Raw genomic sequence first — 22,429 nt, 5'->3', positions numbered from 1 at the left:
GCACTGTAAGACTGAACGCATTCGTGAGAGCGATTGAGTGTGTGATAAGTGCTACCTGTTTAAAATGTGCTTTCACTCGATCATATTCAGTAGCCTGTCTAGAAGATACAAACAAAACCTGTATTGGATTTAGGAGCACATATGGAAGTTGCCCAAATCTGAATTGAAAAGATCAGATTCCATGTGGTTTGTGCCGTGCGGTCATGACAATAACAGATCTGAGTCACATATGAGCAAAAGGGTTAGTCTACATTTACCTGAGGTCTGAACTTAGCCTTAATCTCTCTTTCATTCGCTCTCTCTTTCATTTGAATAGAGTTGGTGCTACAAGGCCTGAATTTCAGCATCATTTTCCCCCCCGCAGGTTTCGTGCTCACACCCAAAGCGCACACGCACAAACCTGCTTCTCAAACAGCTTGCGATTTCCCAATTGAGTTCTTTTACGCTGCTTTTGCTCTTAAACTGTCAAATACACACAAAAGGTCATGCGTTTGGTCTTAAAGGTCTGTAAGGAGTATTCTGTATTTAATATTTTACAATTGGACGATCCAGTGTTATTTTACATTTGAATACTTTGTTCAATTTCTGTAGTATTTCTGTACCTGAATATTACTTTTAGACCTACCTGAAAAACCTAAAGCACTGTTTATTCAATTTCCTTATTTTGTTGTTTGTATTTGTGCTATCATTTGTAATTTGTTTGTTTGTTCTTATTTTATTACTGACTGACTGTACTTTTTTTATTTTTTTTATTTTTTTTATAAATTCAATTCAAAGATTGAAATCAAGCTGCTGTGTATAACTTAAGCTACTGCACAACAAACACACAGCACAACAAAATTATATATATATAAAAACAATTTAGTGAGCAAACTTTTAGGCTAGGTGAGATTATTATTGTATGGTAATTGATCTCACAGGGTTCCTACGCAGTTCGGAAAAGTATGGAAAAATATTAGTTTTTCAGACCATTACCCCTATTCAGTTAAATATATATATATATATAACATTAATAAATATTCTTATTCTTAATAAAAAATAATTTCTAAAAATAAATGTTTTCATTTTCAAGCCTAAATACAAGTCTAAATTAAAATCTGTTCGTCATATAAAGCAATTAAATAGATTCAGAAAAAAACGATGGTGTGTTAGACACCCAGTCTTCTATTTTTGGTGTGATTCATTGTCAAAACAAAACAAGGATACAACTAAACATTTTTTCAAAATGTCTATAGCTGAAAGCCTGAAATAGTGTATTACATACGTTGATTATATTTGTTTACCTGCAGGTCTCTATGCGTACACTGCCTCCCTCTGGCAGATGAGTAACCAGCGGGGCCTGACGGCCAGATAGTCCCCTGCGAGCGCGGCGCGGCCCCGGCTCGCAGCATGCCCTCCACCAGCAGGGCAGGGAGTCTGAAGGACCCCGACATCTCAGATCTCTTCTTCAAGGAGGACCCCGAGAAGCTCTTCACAGACCTCCGTGAGATCGGTCATGGCAGCTTTGGCGCAGTCTATTTTGTATGTTTTATTTATATAATAGGATTTGTCATTTTAATGCATGCTACAGTACATTATGAAAGATTTGGGAGATTAAATTGTGAAATATCAGATGTGTATCTTGCTCAGGCACGGGATGCGCGGACTGCAGAGGTGGTGGCCATCAAGAAGATGTCCTACAGTGGGAAACAGTCTAATGAGGTCAGTTTTCCTACATTCCAGAGTCATTACATAGTCATCTCATGCAACAGTTTGGTTGTCGATTCAGCTTTTCCTTTTGAGGGTGGGCACAGTGATAGAAATGATTGCAATTACACTTCTGAGACTTTTTTGAAAGAAGCTTCTGATGCATTTATTTGATCAAAAATACAGTAAACACTGTAATATTGTGAAATATTACAATTGAAAAGAACTTTCTATTTTAATATATTATCAAATGTAATTTATTCCTGTGGTGCAAAGTGAATTTTCAGCATCATTACTCCAGTCTTCAGTGTCACATGATCTTTCAGAAATCATTAGGATATGCTGATTTATATATATATATATATATATATATCCTAATGATCCAAAATAAAAGAGAGATATTAATGGAACTTTTCTTTGATCAAAAGTGGCAATGAATAAACACATTTATAATGTTACAAAAGATTTCCATTTCAAATAAATTCTTTCTATTCATAAAAGTATGATTTTCACAAAAATATTAAGCAGCAAAAACTGTTTTCAGCATTGATAATAAGAACTATTATTAATTGTAATCAATTATTAGGACTTGGTATTATTAGTTGTCACAGGAATAAATTAAATTTTAAAATGTATTAAAATAAACAAAAAGCTATTTTAAATTGTAAAAATATTTCACAATATAACTTTTTTTACTTTTTGATCAAATGCTGCCTTGGTGAAAGAGAATTGGAATAATCAAGATTTCATATTTTTCATACAAACTAATATATATTTTAGTCTCTTAGTTTCATACTCACCAACTACTGTGGCTTGGCTCTCAAACAGTGACTTGGCTCAGTATCATACGAGCAAATTAAAGTCAATTGCTGAAGTCACATTAAATCTTCTGTAACACCTCAGATTGAAGTGAAGCACCAATGCCATTCATACTTTAGCTGGTGGCTGCATTTCCTTTGTAATTTCAGATTAGCAGTAATCGGATTACACATAATCTCTGCAAAGAATCCTTCAGAAGCTTTAAGGACTGACTTTCTTTTTCAGGACCTGTACTAGTAAATCAATATGTCCAGTCTGCTCTTGTCAATAGTGGATACAGTGATCCAGTGGAAAATTGAAATACATTGTATGCTTTTCCGGCCAATTTGAAAAAAGACTGTTTGACTTTGCTTTCTTCTCTACTTAGAAATGGCAGGATATCATTAAGGAAGTCAAGTTCCTCCAGAGAATACAACACCCAAACAGCATAGAGTATAAAGGATGCTACTTGCGGGAACACACAGCATGGGTAAGAGCTCTTTCTTTTTCTCTTCTGAATCACTCATTCTCACTATCACTCTTTGGCATGACATGTTAATGAGTGCATAAACACAATTTTAATTTGATCACCTTTGTTCCCCCTCTTCAGCTTGTCATGGAGTACTGTTTGGGCTCAGCCTCGGACCTCCTTGAAGGTAAGATGCCAATCATTTGGCTTCATGTGGAAGCATGATCAGTATTTCATCCAAAATGTGGGTGTTTATTTATTTATTTGTTTGTTTATTTCTTCAAAAATAAGTTCTGATCAAATCAAAGCTTTAAAGGCACAATATGTAAGATTTTTGCATTAAAATATCCAAAAACCACTAGCAGTGTCATATATTTTATTCACTTGTGTACTAACATTATCTCAAATGTTTACAACAATGTTTAAATCAAGAGAAATGTGCAGTTTTAATCAGAGCCATAGAGAGAAAGAGTTGCGACACTCCCATAGACATCCGTTGTAAAAAATGGCGGCGCTTTTAACCGCATACTTCCGGGATTTGAAGATCAGATTAGTTCCAAACACTGTCACTTGTGCATTGAACCCCATTCACTTCCATTGCTGCGCGTTGAGTTGTTCCAGAGGTAACTTGCTGAAATATCGACCTCTTTTGAATTGTCAACTGTCTATATTGTTTCAGAGGCCCTTTGCGATGCTTACACAGGTCTTCATTTGTACATGCACAGTGTAATTATTTATATTTTATCTTGGTTGTTTCAACCAATTTTCTAGCATTGCCTGCTTGCTAGTTAGCTAGCGCGACTTCGCCAGCTGTGAAGGTAGAATCTAATTAGTTCGGTAATGAATCGCTACCACCTTTATAGCAACTTTTATTTAATTAAATTTTTGGGATATACTAACTTCTCATTTGTTGTCTTGTGCGGCTTGTGAGCAATACTGGACAAATAGGATTGTTATGGCCATCACCAGTCCTGTCTGTTTCATGGATCACCTGCCCCTGGTTTTTGTTTTTCTTGGACAAGCACACATTTTTGTTGTCTGTCATTGTTTAATAAAAAAATATTTTATTTGAAAACCTTCATTTGTATCAGTGAAATTCGTTTTTAATCTGTTATAGTTTTGATAATATGTGTATGGCTTAATCTTAAAATTATATTCTTAGTCTTAACATGATCATGTTTCACGTTGTGGTCCTGGCCACTTTCATCAGAAGAAGTGAGCTAGCTTCTAAGCGAATACTGAACGGACCGCCACGACAGACCTCTTTGCGTGATCACGAAGGTAGGCTAATGGCTGAATCGGAATTTATAAGCAAAATCACGGGAATCAATAGCCTAATACAGCCCAGTTGTGCTAAAATAAATATCATGAGACGTCCATCATCAGATGAATGATATGGAAAAGTTAAGTTAGAGCCGCTAAAGCCAATGCTACTACCCATGCGAACATGAACACTAAGCTTTTCCCTCCAAAAATATAGCCTAAAACTTATCTAAGTAATATACAGTACCTCGTTGCCTCTCCAAATGCAAAACTGATATTAACAAAATGCAATGACAGCTGAAAAAGTACTTGGGTGTGTGTTTTATTTTATATTTTCCGTTCAATAATGCAATCGCTGCTGTCTGTCCCATAGAAGAACATGACAGCCAGCGTATGTTTTGGAACTATTGGGGCTTACGTGAACCACGTGACAGCCATAACGGCGACATCAAAGAGTGTCGCAACTCTTTCTCTCTATGGCTCTGGTTTTAACCAGTGTAATGTCCCTCCTCATTGCGTCGCCTGTCAATGGCGTCATCCTCGTTTTCCGCTTTTGGTGCCGTAGAAACCATGGCAACATGGCAAGTCTAATGAAAAAATGCGGAAGTAGTAATTTTAGCGTCTGGCATGCCACTCTGTTGTTGTTTTGTCATGGACCACAATCATTCATTATTGTTTGCAGCAGTTTTTGTCGCCCAAAAATAAATGTACCCAGAAGAGTTTTGAACAAGACGAGAAATATGGATCAAACAAGGATCAATATCATCGTGGCATTTCCTAACACCGTTTACAAGTCTATGGCAGTGTAATTAAATGCACAGTATGTGTTAAACATAACTTAAATAGTAAGTCAGCCTTTTTGCAAATGCTGTGGGTACGTTTAAATGTACTTTTAGTTGAATAGTTTTGTACACGTAAAACTGCGCTGCGTTACCCAACCATTTAATTCGACAAATAAAGTGACATGTATGAGTAGTAATTTAGCAATGAACATTACGTTACTTGCGGCTAATTCAAATGAAATAAAATAATGTGATCTAATTTAAAGGTTATAAAAGTCTATTTCATTTCATACCTCATTCATGAACATGATTTGAGTCCTGTCAACTCCCATCATTCCACACTCCTTCACAGCATCATCAAACTATGCCTTTTTTATTGTTTTGAATATCCGACCTCTAAAATGTATATACTGTGCCTTTAACATTTAGATTTATTATTACAAATAATAGAGCATAGTGCTAGCAGCACCAAGTCATGGGTTTGATTCCCAGGGAATGCATGAACTGACAAAATGTACTGTATATCTTCAATGCCGTGTACATCACTTTGGATAAAAGGTCTGTCAAATGCATTAATGTAATTCATTGTCACTTTGATGAACATGCAACTTTACTTTTTGTTTTTGTTTGTTTAGTTCACAAGAAGCCCCTTCAGGAAATTGAGATTGCAGCAATTACACATGGTGCTTTACAGGGCCTTGCATACCTTCATTCCCATAACATGATTCACAGGTTTGTGGGTTTTTCTTTTTCCTAGTAGTTGGGAATTGACTGGTTCCACAGGAACCAAATGAATTTCATGACATTGGTTCCGCTAATAGATTTTGCATTCTTGCTCTGAAGACCGGAAACCCTGTTGGAATACTCTGGGAGGGTTTCCTGCACATTTATTCAGTTGCGGCGGCACAGTGCAGTCTCTACTGAAATTGTTTTAGCAAGTATGCATTGAATTCAATGCAAGGGACGACAAACATACAGACCACTATAGTCTGATTCACGAACATATGGTTCTTATGGTCACAAAGTCTCACAAATAAAGTTACAATGAAACATTAGTAATAGATCTTTTTTTACCATGTTGTGGGGTACATCCGAGTATTACTGATTATGGAAAAAGAAAAAAAAAGTAGGACAGGGACTTGGTTCTATGCATGGGTTGTTGATTAGATTTTGAGATGTGGAAAGTCTTCACACTTCACACCTGTGGGTGTCAAAGAAAACGTTGATTATTCTGTGTATATTGTCATCTTAACTCAGGGATATCAAAGCTGGGAACATCCTACTGACCGAGCCTGGACAAGTCAAACTGGCAGATTTTGGTTCTGCCTCAATCGCCTCTCCAGCCAACTCTTTTGTGGGGACACCATATTGGTGAGCTGAGTAATATTGTAATATCTCGGAGTAATATTGACTCCCATTGACACAGCCTGGTTACTAACAAACCCGTCTCCTCTCAGGATGGCCCCTGAAGTGATTTTAGCCATGGACGAGGGACAGTATGATGGAAAGGTTGACATCTGGTCTCTTGGGATCACCTGCGTAGAACTAGGTGACGAAGAAGTGCTGCTTATCGTAAATTGAATTGTGCGTCTTTCACAGTGTGAAAGTCAAGCTTACTTTTGCCTCTCCCTTTTGCTGTAGCGGAAAGGAAGCCTCCTCTGTTTAACATGAATGCGATGAGTGCCTTATACCATATAGCGCAGAATGAGAGTCCCACACTGCAGTCAAGTGAATGGTGAGTCCTCGAACACAGGTTTTCAATCTTTTAGATGACCCCCAAATATGATCATACGGTCTCATCCTACTGTACTGTTAGATGTTTTAGTTATTTATATCAATTTATAATTTACTAAAGTCTTTAGTGATGATAAATTCAAACATGAAACTCTAGTGTTGTCTTAAGTAATTTATTGCAGGTTTTTTTGAGTCCTTTAGATACCACAGATACCCCAAATATGATCTTTCTCATGCGAGACCCCATCCAAAGGCAGCTATATTGTTTCATATCCGGAGAAACAATATATATATAAGGTGTACAATTGTATATTACAAATAGGTGTAAAATATAATTTGGAAAATATTTAGTTTCTTTCCTTTAAATTATTTCCCGTTTTGTTCTACTATTTGTATGATACTAAATAAATAGATTTAAATACATAAATAAATCTAGCGGCTTAGTCCAAATTTTCTGAAGAGACTCGATCGCTTTAAATGAGGAACATATTTAATTTAATTAACTTTATTTTAAAATATTGAGTGATTTCTGCATTAGCGAGTCGATTAACCTGCTGTGTTATTCTCTTTCCTCAGGACGGATTATTTTAGAAATTTTGTTGATTCTTGCCTTCAGAAACTCCCCCAAGACCGACCACACTCTGATGATCTGTTGCAGGTGTTCACTTTGCATTGAATTATCAAGAAATTTAAATAACCTTTTTGTTTGTTACTCTTAATACTTAATACACTTGAACACTTAGTTAACTGCCTTATTTTCTGCACTCTTTGCAAAAACAATAGCATGCGTTCGTCCTGCGAGAGAGGCCAGAATCTGTTCTGATGGATTTAATTTTGCGGACAAAAGATGCAGTCCGAGAGCTGGACAACCTGCAGTATCGCAAGATGAAGAAGATCCTCTTTCAAGAGTCCCACAATGGGCCGACCACTGAGACCCAGGAGGGAGATGAGGTGAGATCTCAAACCATCCCTACTTCCTGTGCTTTAACAATGATTGGCTCATATATAAATTGGAGTCCAAATGTCTGAGTGAAGAGTGTTCAAAATCAAATTTAAATGTACACTATGTAACTTTGGCCCTTTAGCGGTTAAAAAACAAAACTGCATGCATTTTGCGGAAGAACTTTGTTTTGGTTGTGCTTCGGCTATATAATCTGATTATCCTACAGCTCATAAAACATTCACTACTAGGCTTAATAGATATAACCAATTTAGATGAAAATGGATCTCAAGCTGACTAGAGATCCAAATTTGACTAGCTATACCCATTCATAGACACGGTACTTCCTTGAAAATACATTCCAGCACAGCGCTACGCCAATGAAATGACCCTGGGGACCAACTTTTCTTTATTTACGGATATGACGAGACGGGCGAGTGATGTATGAAATTACCCACAGTAAATCAGGGTAAAATAAAAACACGTTTTGGAAGAAGGATTGATGATATATTGACTAGTTATTTAAATAAATTTTTAACAAACAAAAAAAATATATCATAGTGTACCTTTAAAACTGAACACTTTTGGCAGAATGTTCTCCTTTTGTAAGCACAGGATAATCTTTGGGTCATTCTCAAATCCTGGTGAATAACATGACTATCAGGTTTTACACAAACTTGTAAGGTTTATGCAGTTTATTTAGTAATTTTTTTAAAAACTGAATTATACAAATTGTCAGTAATGTTCTGTCTTTTTAAACCAACTCAGTTGTTGTTTTTATATCACTATGATTACTGCTGTGCTCTGAACTGCTGTTTTTTTTTGTGTGTGTGTGTTCAGGAGTCGGAGCACAATACTGGTCGCACGGGCACAGTGAGCAGTGTGGGCAGTAATCAGTCCATTCCCAGCATGTCGATCAGTGCGAGCTCTCAGAGCAGCTCAGTGAACAGCCTTCCTGATGCTGCCGATGACAAGAGTGAGCTTGATCTGGAGAAAGACCACACTGTTATGTCTAACAGTTCGGTCATACATCTGAAGCCTGTACGTTCACACACCTCTTCTTAAAATATGACAGAAACTCAAATCAGAGATTCTTTATACTAGGTAACTGTGATCAGTGAATATACATGTTCCTGTTTTTGTGTCCATTAGGAAAGGGAGGAGGTTTACCCTGAGGATCCTGAAACACATCCTCGTCCCTCAGAAGCCCAGGCGCCACCTGCACAGCCCCCACAGCGCAAACACCATCGCAACCCTGAGCACTTTGCCACCATCCGCACAGCCTCACTGGTGAGCCAGTCAAGTCGGATCTGTACTGAAATGCTTCACAACCCTAATGTCCACTTCGGACTTGTCAAAACTAAATTGCTCATATTATAATCGATAAACCGTGGCATTGGTCGCTTCCAGTGTAGACACAGTGTAAAATGAATGACATCACAAGAATTTATTGTTCACTTCCAGTCTGAGGTTCTTGAAATGTTCAACATTCATTTCATTTTTCTTAAACGTCTCTTGATCATTTTTTATTCCTCTTCACTTTCCTTGTGTCCCTCCTCTTGCCTCTTTCAGGTAACACGCCAGATGCAGGAACACGAGCAGGACTCTGAGCTGAGGGAGCAGATGTCCGGTTACAAGCGCATGAGACGGCAGCACCAGAAGCACCTTATGGCCCTGGAGAACAAACTGAAAGCGGAGATGGACGAACACAGGCTGAGACTGGACAAAGAGCTGGAGGCCCAGAGGAACAGCTTTGCCAGTGAGATAGAGAAACTTGTGAAGAAAAACCAAGCAGCCATTGAGAAAGATGTAAGTGCTCACGAGACATGTCACATGATGGAATTCCACCTGAAAACTGCTCAGGAATCCGAAATTCCCCTCTTCCTCATATGCCATTCAAACAATGACCTAATCAAGTAATATCTTTCTTATACATAACTTGGCCAAAAGTATAAGACGCCCCTTTCTGATTAACTGTAAGTGAGACCCCTCAATTCCATTGAAGATTAATCTTAATGTTACATCATAAAATTACATTATTGAGAATGTGCTTCATACTTTGTTGCAAGGGGAGGTTCCTGTTCTGCTTCATTATGACAAAGGCTCTGTGCACAAAGCTATTCATATTTTATTTATTTATTTTACATTTTCATGAATATTGTCTTGAAGGCCAAGTCATTTGCCAATGATGAGAAGAAATTCCAACAGCACATTCAAGCCCAGCAGAAGAAAGAGCTCAGTAGCTTCCTGGAGTCACAGAAACGAGAGTACAAGCTACGCAAGGAGCAACTGAAAGAGGTATAAGCATATTTAAGCAAGGGTTTTTGTCCACCTATGAATCCACCAATTGTGTTTTTCGTCTTGGTGTAATTCCACCTAAATTGACCTCTATTATGAGATCTTTTTGCAAGAACAGTGCAAATTAATCAAGATAAGTGAAAAAGCAGGAAAGTGGACATGGTCAATACAGCTGAAAATTAAAGATGCACTGAAATTTCAGCGAACTAAAATTTTTTGTTTGTTTTTAGCTGAACTATGTTTAAGGGCCAAAATCCTTGACTGAGACATTGACATTTAATTAGTACTTCTCCTTAGGCTGGCTTTTTCGGGGATAATCTACAACAGGTAAACTTTGCTGTTTATAGTGCAAAATAAACATGAATGAACATCAGAAGGTATGTTGGAAGAAACAAGTTGCTGAAATGTATCATGTCTTATGTAATCGCTCTTTCAGTCTTGGAAAACGTCAATAAAACAGCTTGTTAACAATGTTACATCATTTTATATTTACCTCAAGATAGCAATTCAATGTCTGTAGCTTGTTAGCTAACTAGAAAACAACTCTAAGGAACATTTAGCTAAATATGTGTTGATCATTATTTGTACTTAACATGTTGTCTTCATTATTTAATGTATGTTTGAATAAATCTGCCATGAAAACGTACATCTTTATTATAAAAAGATGTACGTTATACTTATTTAAATTTCAGTAAAAAGTAAAAAAGTTTTCAGTAAAAACATTATAATATAATCAATGAAAAAGTTTATATAAAAGCACCTTATGTGCAATTGAAATAGTTATATAAAAATTAGTTTTGAGTGTTGATTATGAAATAAACTTTATTTTTGATTTTGGTTAACAACCTCGCATGAATGTTTCCCACACTGTTTAGGAGCTGAATGAGAACCAGTCCACCCCTAAGAAGGAGAAGCAGGAGTGGCTGTCGAAGCGGAAGGAGGACTTTCAGCACTACCAGGCAGAAGAGGAAGCCAACCTTCTCCGCCGACAGCGCCAGTACCTGGAGCTCGAGTGTCGCCGCTTTAAACGCAGAATCCTCATTGCAAAACACAATGTAGAGCAAGACCTCGTGCGGGAGGTAATGTTGCTTTTCCCAAACGTCTATTTTTATTATTGACTAATCTATCCATGATTCTTTCGACTAATTGGATTAGAACCAAAGAAGTCAAATATAATGACAAGAGGTTTTCTTGATCCAGGAGCTTAATAAGCGGCAGACGCAGAAAGATCTGGAACACGCCATGCTGCTCCGCCAACATGAGTCGATGCAGGAGCTGGAGGTGAGGCAGCTGGGCACCATCCAGAAGATGCGTTCAGAGCTGACCCGCTTGCAGCATCAGACTGAGCTCACCAACCAGCTAGAGTACAACAAACGCAGAGAGCGAGAGCTGCGCCGCAAACATGTCATGGAGGTCCGGCAGCAGCCCAAGAGCCTTAAGGTGCGTTTCCTTTTAGCCTATGCTTGTTTTTGTAGTGCATACCAGCCGCGGCTCGTCTGTAAGGGCCTGTGGGGCGGCGCCTCACCAAAATATTCATCCAAACATAGACATCTATTTACACTGAATTAACAATAAATTGTAAATATTTGTCAGATTTTCTAGACTATTTTGAGTCGTAAAGTTTAGCGCATGGATTCGGCAGGCGGGCATCACTGCCTTTGGGGCAGATTTCAGATTGACCGCTTATTTTCACATTACCTCGCATAAACCTCGCTCCAGACCAAGACGATATCAGTGCGCTTAAGCGATGTGTCTGCATCACGTCAGTAACTAGTTGGCGTGTCAAGTTAATTCAAGTCACCTTTATTCATATAGCGCTTTTTACAATACAGATTGTTTCAAAGCAGCTTTACAGTGATAACAGGAAAATAATGCAACAAAGTTTGTTTCAGCTATACAGCTGATCTAGAAGAAAATGGCATCATTGTCCAGCTTAAGTTCAGTGATGGTTCATTTTTGTTGTAAAAAACTTAGTTCACTTAGAACTAATTTAGTTCATTTTTATATATATATAGCCTCTCTGGAGAAAACCGTGATGTCATCGCCCAGTTCAGTTCTCATATAATAGTGTCAATGCAGGAAGATCAATAATATTGTTGAATGTTAAGTCCCAACTGAGCAAGCCAAAAGCGACAGTGGCGAAGGAACCACAACTCCATCAGGTGACAGAATGGAGAAGAAAAAAAACTTGGGAGAAACCAGGCTCAGTCGGGGGCCAGTTCTCCTCTGGCCAACGAGCGAACAGTGTATGATTATGATTCAGGCAGCATTACAGGTCAGAAGTCTGATTGGATCGGAACATTCAGAAGATTGGAGTCATCACGCCGGTATGGAGACGGGTTTGTTGAAGATCGGTGCCGAAGAACAGTGTGTCTGTTTTTCATATGTGGAGTTGTGTATCAAATTAATAAATATATAAATCCTTTAGTTTAAATGTGCTCATTTATATACAGTTGTTCTGTTGTGTTAGTTCTGAGAATAGACATGACATGATGTTTTCCTCACAGGAATTTACACAACATTCTAAAAAGACATTCGGAGGCAATAAATGCTACATTAAGGCAATATTAAAGGAGAACTCCGGTGCAAAATGAACCTTTGGTCTAATTACACATTGTTACCTAGTCAACCGTTATCTGAGATTTGTTTTCATGATTATCGAATGTAAATAGTTTTATCTCTAAAAACAGTTTAGCTTATAACGCTAGTATAACGCTAGTATATGGGGCTTAGAGTACTGACAAATAAAAATCGCTTGTTAATACCACTAACAAGGCTCAAAATAGCCCCACACTAACACGGTAGCATAATGAAGGTCCCTACCTTCAAACCGAAGCATTGAGAACTTTGACAGTGTCCAGACAGTTTAATAAGAAGATATTTTATACATACAGTCAACTTCACGTATACAAGCAGAATCCATCTTGGAAAAACAGACTCTATCAGTCGATCTACGAACCACCGATCCAAATGCGCTGAACTGTGTAGAATCTCATATGGTCCAGCGCATTTGGATCGGTGGTTCGTAGATCGATTGATAGAGTCTGTTTTTCCAAGATGGATTCTGCTTGTATACGTGAAGTTGACTGTATGTATAAAATATCTTCTTATTAAACTGTCTGGACACTGTCAAAGTTCTCAATGCTTCGGTTTGCATGTAGGGACCCTCATTATGCTACCGTGTTAGTGTGGGGCTATTTTGAGCCTTGTTAGTGGTATTAACAAGCGATTTTTATTTGTCATTACTCCATGCCCCATATACTAGCGTTATACTAGCGTTATAGGCTAAACTGTTTTTAGAGATAAAACTATTTACATTCGATAATCATGAAAACAAATCTCAGATAACGGTTGACTAGGTAACAATGTGTAATTAGACCAAAGGTTCATTTTGCACCGGAGTTCTCCTTTAAGATAGCAATCTATAGGTTTGTTGTGTGTAATAAAGTCTGTCAGTCATCATTAGAGCGCCACCCTCAGGCTGCATACTGCAAGGACATTAGAATCCTGCCAAAAGATATATAAAATATAAATATAAAGAATATAAAGCTTACAAAATGTGTATCATAAACTAGCGCCAAGACCGAGAATCTGCCCTACCTTGATTTAGGTTTAAGTTTACGCTTCTGGTGCATGCTAGTTTTGTGGTGCAAGTAAGCCTTTCCTCCTCTTTGATCTGTATCAGTCTAAAGAGATGCAGATCAAGAAGCAGTTCCAGGACACGTGTAAGATCCAGACACGGCAGTACAAAGCCCTGCGCAACCACCTGCTGGAAACCACACCCAAGGCCGACCACAAGGCTGTGCTGAAGAGGCTGAAGGAGGAGCAGACACGGAAGTTAGCCATCCTCGCTGAGCAGTATGACCATTCCATCAATGACATGCTCTCCACACAAGCTGTGAGTCCTCCCATCTTATGTGTATATCTTCATGTAAAGCCATCAAAGAAGGACGCCTATGTAATGCAGGAGGCGAAAATTTTATTTTTAATTGAAAAATCTTTTACACACCATTTCTAAATGTTACTCCACCTCCCGTCTTGCTCCTCAGCTGCGATTGGACGAGGCACAGGAGGCCGAATGTCAGGTGCTAAAGATGCAGCTGCAGCAGGAGCTGGAGTTGCTAAATGCCTATCAGAGCAAAATCAAAATGCAGACGGACTCGCAGCACGATCGTGAGAGGAAAGAGCTGGAGCAGAGGGTTTCGCTGAGGAGGGCTCTTCTTGAACAGAAGGTAACTGATACAAATCCAAGCAGCACACTACAGAAATTACAGGAGGAGAGCTGTTGACGTTCCAGAATAAGAATTAAATATGTAGGTCACCCAAAAATTAAAGTTTGTTTTTAAACTTTTTTTTTTCCCCCGGTCGAACACAAAGGTTGAAAGTTCGGAAGCATTTAATAAAAAGTTTTTTTGGAACGTGTTTAGCCTAAATTCATGTCAAATTCACTTATTGTGTTTTGCCATTAAAGATGTTGACCCTTCAATTTTGAAAAAAAAAAATCGACTTTTCTTTTATGTTCTAGAATCCGTAGAACATGATTCTACTTTTGTTGCAGTTTTAGAAGGGCATGAGGGTCAACATTTGAGACCGTATTTTGACTAAAGGCTGGAATACACTACATAACTTTTAAAATCTGAACTCTAGGCATCATACACTTGCCAACTGAGGTTCCAACCACTAAAAACCCTGGAGATGCATGACAAATAAAAACGATGTGTTCTAAAATCTGCTGAAAATATCAAAGATGTTATGCAATATTCTGTGCAATCTCTCAACTCTGACTGCCCAAAATCTGCAGAATAGCTCTGACTTTTAGCACACTCATCAGAAATCATTGTATAGTGTATTCCAGCTTTAACTATCCCTGTAGCAGCTGGCAAAATGTCATGTCATCATTGAAGTGTTACCTGATTCTATTTTGGTTTTGGTCAGATCGAAGAGGAGATGGTTGCCCTGCAGAACGAGCGATCAGAACGAATCCGCAGTCTGTTCGAGAAGCAGGCCCGGGAGATCGAGGCGTTTGACTCTGAAAGCATGCGTCTGGGCTTCAGCAACATGGTGCTCTCCAGCCTGGCTTCGTCCGACGGACACAGCCACAGCTTTCCAGGGGCCCAGAGTAGCTGGGGCTCTCAGCACGGTGCGGGCTCTCAGGGGTCACACTGGGGAGGGCAACATAGCGGCAGCCAGCACGGCCACCACCAACACCCAAGCCACGGTGGCTCTATCCAGCAGCCCTGGGGTCACGGTCTGTCTTCAGGGGGACCGCCTCCCTGGGGCCACCACGGGTCTGGAGGCAGTCAGCGCTCGAGTGGGGGAAGCAGTGGGCTACGGAACAGTCCCCAGGCGGTACGGCGGACCACCTCAGGGGGCCGCAGTGAGCAGGGGATGAGCAGGAGTGCCAGCATCGCCTCTCAGATTTCCAATGGCTCGCACCTGTCCTACACGTAAGATCCCCCGCTGCTCTCCCACAACACCCGTCTTGGCCTAAAATGCCATAGGGGAAGGGATAAAGGGGCACCATGGTCTTTTTTTTCTTTCTTTTTTTTAACACCCATTCCTTTGTTTCTAGTCCTGGAGATACATATTTTATACACATGGCAAGCACAAAATGCATTCACTGTAAGTTTCAGTTAGAGAATGTCTATATATTTAGTCCGAATATTCTGGCCTGTTTGATCAAACTTCAGCTAGAATCCAGAATGACAAAGTCATTTTTGCAGTGATGCGATGTGCATTTTAGAGCGTGTTAGATTTGATATGAGAATGTTAGTGATGGTAAGAATGAATAAATGAATGCTGTGTATTGTATGCAAGTCTTTATGCAGTGGGTTTTTATCATGGTCTTATTAGCAGGTTGTTTCGGCTGGCTTCGTTTGCAATGAGTGCGAGTTGAATGCATATGAATCCAAAAGGAAATGATAGGAATAGGTTGGATAGCAGAATGTGAGAGTATCAAGCTTTACAGTGCACTTGATTTTTGTCTAGCGTATTCTTTTATAAAGCACTAATGTTTTAATGTGTTGTTAAACCGTATGCTATTTTGTGCCAGAACAAATTTTAACTATGAAAAGAGACTGTGAAATTCCAAGATTTTGCTAAGAGTATTATTTTGATTATTGGATTATCGTGATTTTACAAGTTTGCCATGCATTGCCATCCCTCCACTTAAAAACTGTGGAGAGCAGGATGCCATTTTGCTTTTTGAAAACAAAGCTTAAAACTCTGATAATAAGCATAACGGGTTTGTTCCATTTCTACATGCCAAAAGGACATACAGTAGCAGTAGGTGGTTATAAGGTAGGTGCAAAATGACTACATTAATGTGAAGGTCTTGAAAAGTGGGGGTGTCTTGGACTGAATATGTAGAATGACACTTTAAAACAGGGTTTGCTATGTGAATGTACATAAGCATTAAAGCATGTTGGCAAGGTAGATCTTCCCTTCTGGATACCAGTATGACAAAAGCTGTTGGAAGTATATTAATGTTCGTTTTAGTCTTTTGATTTAGTGATGCCAAAGGTAACAATCACAACTATGCAAAAGGAGAATAGCCTGTCACATTCACGTCTTCTTTCACTGAGCGCAACATCCCAGAAAAGCACTTTACCATCCCTTTCTACTCTTAGTTGATCACTACAATCATATACGAGCAGATCTCCTGGACCCCGGGTGCCCCCTCCTCCCCTTTCTCAGGCTGGGTTTCACAAGAGCGTGTTGTGTGGATTTTAAGGGTGGGGAGGTCTAGGTTGGGTAGGCTTGAGACCGCTGAATGTTTTTGCTGGGCGGGCGGGTGGGTGCCGCTGCTGTCGTCCCTGCAATGCCTTGGTTTCTTCCATGCCCACCCCAGAGCTCCAGTGACTGCTGCCCCCACCCTCCAAACGAACACTTATCACAGCATGTAGAAAAACAAAACGTGATTCAAAATGCAATGAAAAACAAGGTTAGATAGCATATAAAACATTATGGTGGAAGGGTATACAGCCAGAAGACAGCTTTAAGTGAGATGTATAGGAAAACATTTGTGAATATTGTATATTTAGAAATTTAAATAAATAAATGAATGGAAATCAAGAGAGACCCAAGTTAAAACTAGACTAAAATTTAATTGCTTGAATGTGAAGATAAAAAAAATAAAAATAACTTGGTTTCTAATATTGATTATTTAAAAAGAGAAAAAATTATATATATATATATATACATATATATATATATACATATTACAGAGGTGTCAAGCGAAGCCAAAAAATATTTTATTTTCCTTGCAGTTAGATTCACACAGAGGATATCACTCTTTATATGGATTTTCCCATCGTCCTCTCTTTGCTTCTTGCTCTCCTTGCTTTCAAAGGTATGAATTACCATATTCACTCGTGCCAGTACTCATATTCTGTTATCTGTGAACCAACAGTGAACTTTAATTTTCTAAAAACATTAATGCCATGGGTTTTCTTTTGTTTCGGTCAAAAAAACGAGAAACATTTTCAACTGCCATCATGCCTATTACAGAAGAGCTTAAAAACATTTTATTTTTTTTCCAGGAAAAGAAATTCCGTTTTGGAATGTCTGTGCTGTCTACAATATTTATCAATTCTGAACACTATTTTTGGCACACTTCTGGTATATGCATGGGATTGCAGATTACATGAAGTTGCCTATCTCAGTCTGACTAACTAAACCAACTGAGCCAATGCATAGCCAATCCTAAAGATTTGGGCCAAGTGTAACAAATTAACATGAGATTATGTATAACATGCCAATCATCTAATCACATTCAGTACTCTAATGGACTCACTGGACCCGAGGAACAGCCATAGACTCAAAATGTGATCGTGTTTACTCTAGCAAACAGGGTCATGCAGGATTTTCCAAAGGAGAGCAGTGTGCCCTGTTATATGAGCATAGATTTCTTTGGAAGCTCTTAGCATCCTTGTTTTAATGAGCCTTTGAAACAGTGTGAAAACAACAGGATAAATAACCACGGAAGGTGGTACATCTCTGTACAGTGCGTTTACCAGTATTTCAACCATTTTCTTTTGACGGTCATCCTCTCATTTTTCCGGCTTTCAACATTATCATAGCAATCCATATATAACCTGTATTAAAATGTATAGATTGTGCAAAACTGAATGTTGGAGAGATTACATAAAGTTATGACTATTCATAACAAAAAAACACTTGCAAGTGAATTAAAATATACAAAAATTATGAAAACTTGAGGGGACAAATGTAATGTTTTGTTTGTAATTACTCCTTTTGTTGGCAGGGGGCTACTGGACAAATAAATCAACTGTAATAAAGTAATTTTAGTATATATTGGTTTTGTCATTTGTATCTTTTAACACACATTTGTGTATGTGAAGTCTACTTAAAAAAGTGTAGTCTTTCCTGTACGTACTTTGCATGATCATTGTTCAAGTTAATTAACAATATTGATTCCTTTGAACACGGTGCTCTTGAATTCAGATAATGAGTCCAAAAATGTGTTATAGAGATCTTTACTGTGGTATCATATCTATTGAGGAGAAATTGACTTGCATACATGAGTTGCTCAGCTCGCTCAAAGAAAATGGGATAGCTAAAGCTAGCATCTAATACTATAGGCTGATTAAGCCCCATGCCAGTCACTCAGTACATGTCGTACATCTCCATTTTGTTTGCTTTTTTAAATCTGTGTCTATTGTAATCTGCTTGCTCATTTCCACACAGCTGTGGTTTCCTAACTGAGGGAAACCTAATAGTTTTTAAACATGTTATGTGCCTCCTGGTATTTAGTTTAGCACTGCCAATCTACTATGATCTTATGATACCACCTGCTTCTCTCACTCAGCGAGTGTAGGATCTATTCCAAGTAAAATCCACCTGCTCTTCTTCAAATGTGAATCTGTCCGAGGGAGTTGAGATCTGGCGTCTTCGTGAACCTAAGATGGGCCTTTCTTTGCGGAGCAAGGTTGACCTCCTCCTTCTGGACAGCACAGCACTGGCGCTATGCCTCAGGCCCTGGCTGCCACGGTGTGCAACATCATCCTTGAACCCTTTCTTCTCTTCTACCCTGAAGAAATCGGCAACTACCCTAAAGTATTCCAACACCACAAAATGACTCCAGGAAGTAGTACCTCCATGTCCATCCTCATGAAGAAAGCCACAGTGGCCTCCCTGTTCTGTTATGGCAAGCAGAAAGTAAGGGCTATTATGAAAAAGTGCCTTGGGTACAGTGGAGAGAGGTGGAAGTAAAGGATCATCTCGGCTACACAAACAGAGCACTGGCACTGCCACTTCGTCTGCATCTCGCAAAGGTTCATTCCTCTCCCAATAACTTGCCCAATCAGGCTTTGTTGACGATCTTGAACGGTCCTTTACAACATGGTCTATTGAGTCTGACATTCTGTGATCGGACTGCTTGGTAGCACAGAACATGAGCTCTTCTATATCTTGCAAAGAGCTGGAGTGTAGAATTTTTGCTACATCCATCACAGAGCTCAAAGCAGTGGCGTACCTGTGGAAGGGGTCAAATGTTTAAATTCAAACAGTTTGTAATCCTAGTTGGCTTTAATATGGCAGGTTTGCACTGACATTTTATAACACCCTAACTTAGCTTGCAGATTTTGTACTTTTCCATTCACAAGATTCAGTTCACCTTTTTTTTTTTACTGTTTTTCAAAGCCAAAGATTTTCTTTTGTGGAACACCATAATGTTGCCCATCCGATATACAAATACACTGCAGGCCTTGAATCGCAGACAGGTGTAGATTTTTTTTTTTTTTATCAGCTAAGTATCTCTCAGGCATCAGAGATGCATTGGCACTTCTTTCAGATCACGGCTTTTGTCTAAAATCTCCATTTGACTGTCGCAAGTGGAAAATCACAGCTAAAATGATGTAGTGTGTGGGCAGCATAAGAGAAAATGGAATGGATTAATGCTGTAGGCCAAGAGTGCCCAATCCTGTTTCTAGCGATCTACCTACCTGCAAAGTTCAGATCCAACCCTGATCAAACACACATGTCTGTAATTATCACATGCTTAGATCTTATTTAGCTGGTTCAATTGTGTTTGATTGTGTTTGGAGCTGAACTTTTCAAGGTAGATCTCCAGGAACAGGATTGAGCACCATCAAAAATGGCCATAAAGCAGGCACCATAAAAGTAGTCCATATGATTTATGTGCCAAGTTGTGGCAAGATCATTATTAAAGGGATAGTTCACCCAAAAATAAAAAATACCTCATGATTTACTCACCCTCAAGCCATCTTAGGTGTATGTGACTTTCTTCTTTCAGACGAATGCAATTAGACGAATATTATAAAATGTCCTGGCTCTTCCAAGCTTTATAATGGCAGTGAATAGAGGAACAGATTTTAAAAAGTGCAGCCATCCATCATAGAAATACTCTACATGGCTCCGGGGAGTTAATACCCATACCTGGCGTACTGATGAACGCGGAAGCGCAGAGGATAGAGCAAAACACACCAGTCATGAATTAGAAGTCTAAAATGAGTTTTTTTTTTTACCACCATTCACTACCATTATAAAGCTTGGAAGAGCAATGATATTTTTTTTATATAATTCCGATTGTATTCATCTGAAAGAAGATAGTCATACACCAAGGATGACTTGAGGGTGAGTAAATCATGGGATAATTGGTATTTTTTGGTGAATTATCCCTTTAAGGCTCTCTAAATTCAGTCACACAAGGTTGCCTTGAGTGATGTCCAATGGCATAGGATGTTTCTTGAAATGCTGAAGTTGAATGAACTACTTTTATTATGGTTTCTTCCATTTCTAGAGATGTATCATTTTTAAGATATCTATTTCTTTAACCATTACCTTAACTGTACTACAGCAGTATATTCTGCAGTCCAGAATATTCATGCAAGATAACACCTTCATTAAAGATCAAAGGTCTACATCTCTGTGTAATTTGCTACCTGTTTATTTGAAGCTTGCGATAGATGAGGACTATCCAGTGATAGAGCCAAGGAAGCTCATACTCGAACCACAGCTGGCCATGAAACACAGGAGAGATGCAAGCAGCAGCCGTCAGGTAGGATGAAGAGCCACATTCCCCCAGATATGACAGCAGCAACCCTGATCCCGAGCCCTCACTTATTGCAAGCAAAGTTGAGGATGGATGATGATTCCGCAAGTATGCTACCGCTTGCACAAGGTCAGAAGGATTTCCAAACTCCTGGTAGTGTGGAGTGGTGAGCGGGCAACCACCTTGACCACGTCGATGGAACACCACTGGATAGAAACCCTGTTGCAAAGCCTGGTGGCACAATCTGATCAAGTGTGGCGTCACTCTGCCCAGGGCATTAGGAATTATAATAACAATAGCCGGATTGCTAGAGTGAAGGCCCAGAGCTTTTCCACCTGGATGATGATCCCTTTTGGCCTGAATTTGTGGCTCCATCAGACTCACAGCCCAGTCCAGGGCCACAATACCCCCGTCCTCTAGGAGAAGGTTATCCCTTTTAAAGCGGACTCCTCCTTGGAGTTCAGCACCTTCCTCTGTGGGCCACATGAGATGAGTGATTATCTGAAGATGAGGGTCGGCCTGAGGCCATCGTGCCAATGGAGGCTGGGTCAAGGCATGGCAGTGTTTCTTCAGGTGGCTGGCAAGGCCAGTGGGTTTACAGATCAGTCTGACCTCTGCCTGGCATTCTCCTATGGATTTGGAGATTGGAATATGCGGCAGTTTCAGGACTCTACAGGCCATAATCCACATACAGCGACCCAACTGCTGAACGGTACTATCTGCAAGATGGCAGATCCAGTTCAATCGAAGCAAAATCTTTACCAGGATCAGCATTAGAGAAGGTAGCAGGCAGAGAAAGAATTCCCACATTGCTGCGATTGCTCCGAAGTCTGTAACCTGTAGGTCTATCCAATGGAACAATGAACATACCTTAGCACTGAGGTTGGTGGGCAATGGTTTCCTCAAGTGAGCAAGTGGAAAAACTCAGAGCTTTAAACCAAATGTTCTGTCCTACTCTAACTAGTGCGTCAACCTAAATGGACTTGCACCTCCCCCCTCCCCATAGCAAACATCTCTACTCCCCCTTCAGAAATCATTAACAATTATTTGGTCCAAAGACTGTTTTTAGCTATAAGAAGCAGTGCATTAGCAATCTAATGAAACTAATGGAGGTTTTGCTACTTGAATGTCTGAGATTCAAGCCATTCTTTCCTTTACTTCTATCTGAACCCACTTCAAGTGCTGTGGAGGTGGGACACATTGACTATTAACAGTCTGAAATAGGTAGGAGACCTTGAGGATCTTGCACCCAAACCAGTACCCTTTGTCTCTAAGTTGTTTATATAATAGAAATGAGAAGTATATGGTCCTATAACTAAAAACTGAACAGAGAAACTGTTTGCTATGTGACTAGAAATAAATTAGCTAGTCTCAGGAAGAGTAATTACCCATGGTAAATGTGGTGTGTGTCTTTCCATTTTTAT

General features: G+C 39.2%; 2 protein-coding genes across 3 annotated transcripts in view; one reads left to right on the top strand and one right to left on the bottom strand.

Annotated features, from left to right (window-relative positions):
- The window catches only part of taok1b (TAO kinase 1b), a 32,596-nt gene extending 15,459 nt beyond the window's left edge, over positions 1-17,137 (top strand). The window contains exons 2-21 of one of the 2 annotated variants that reach the window (XM_079586184.1): positions 1,290-1,521; positions 1,630-1,701; positions 2,873-2,974; positions 3,095-3,140; positions 5,634-5,730; positions 6,256-6,369; positions 6,456-6,547; positions 6,640-6,733; positions 7,309-7,390; positions 7,516-7,683; positions 8,513-8,713; positions 8,825-8,962; positions 9,245-9,481; positions 9,842-9,970; positions 10,268-10,297; positions 10,846-11,049; positions 11,171-11,410; positions 13,656-13,868; positions 14,020-14,202; positions 14,906-17,137. In XM_079586184.1, coding sequence (XP_079442310.1) covers positions 1,390-1,521; positions 1,630-1,701; positions 2,873-2,974; positions 3,095-3,140; positions 5,634-5,730; positions 6,256-6,369; positions 6,456-6,547; positions 6,640-6,733; positions 7,309-7,390; positions 7,516-7,683; positions 8,513-8,713; positions 8,825-8,962; positions 9,245-9,481; positions 9,842-9,970; positions 10,268-10,297; positions 10,846-11,049; positions 11,171-11,410; positions 13,656-13,868; positions 14,020-14,202; positions 14,906-15,421 — 3,090 coding nt within the window. In that variant the 5' untranslated portion in view covers positions 1,290-1,389 and the 3' untranslated portion in view covers positions 15,422-17,137. The remainder of the gene's footprint in view (positions 1-1,289; positions 1,522-1,629; positions 1,702-2,872; positions 2,975-3,094; positions 3,141-5,633; positions 5,731-6,255; positions 6,370-6,455; positions 6,548-6,639; positions 6,734-7,308; positions 7,391-7,515; positions 7,684-8,512; positions 8,714-8,824; positions 8,963-9,244; positions 9,482-9,841; positions 9,971-10,267; positions 10,298-10,845; positions 11,050-11,170; positions 11,411-13,655; positions 13,869-14,019; positions 14,203-14,905) is intronic. The other variant, XM_079586185.1, reaches the window with a different exon arrangement.
- Positions 17,138-18,658: 1,521 nt separating this feature from the next.
- On the bottom strand, positions 18,659-21,928 carry LOC306984669 (protein ABHD15). Its single transcript, XM_079586187.1, has 2 exons — positions 20,896-21,928; positions 18,659-19,466 (listed from the first exon to the last, which is right to left on the bottom strand). Exons 1-2 carry the CDS (start codon positions 21,813-21,815, stop codon positions 18,797-18,799), a joined length of 1,590 nt encoding a protein of 529 aa, XP_079442313.1. The 5' UTR covers positions 21,816-21,928; the 3' UTR covers positions 18,659-18,796.
- Between the last annotated feature and the right edge of the window lie 501 nt (positions 21,929-22,429).

The sequence above is a fragment of the Phoxinus phoxinus genome (genome assembly GCF_949152265.1).
Source record: "Phoxinus phoxinus genome assembly, chromosome: 17".
Lineage (NCBI taxonomy): Eukaryota > Metazoa > Chordata > Actinopteri > Cypriniformes > Leuciscidae > Phoxinus > Phoxinus phoxinus.
This window is presented reverse-complemented; position numbering and strand designations above follow the sequence as displayed.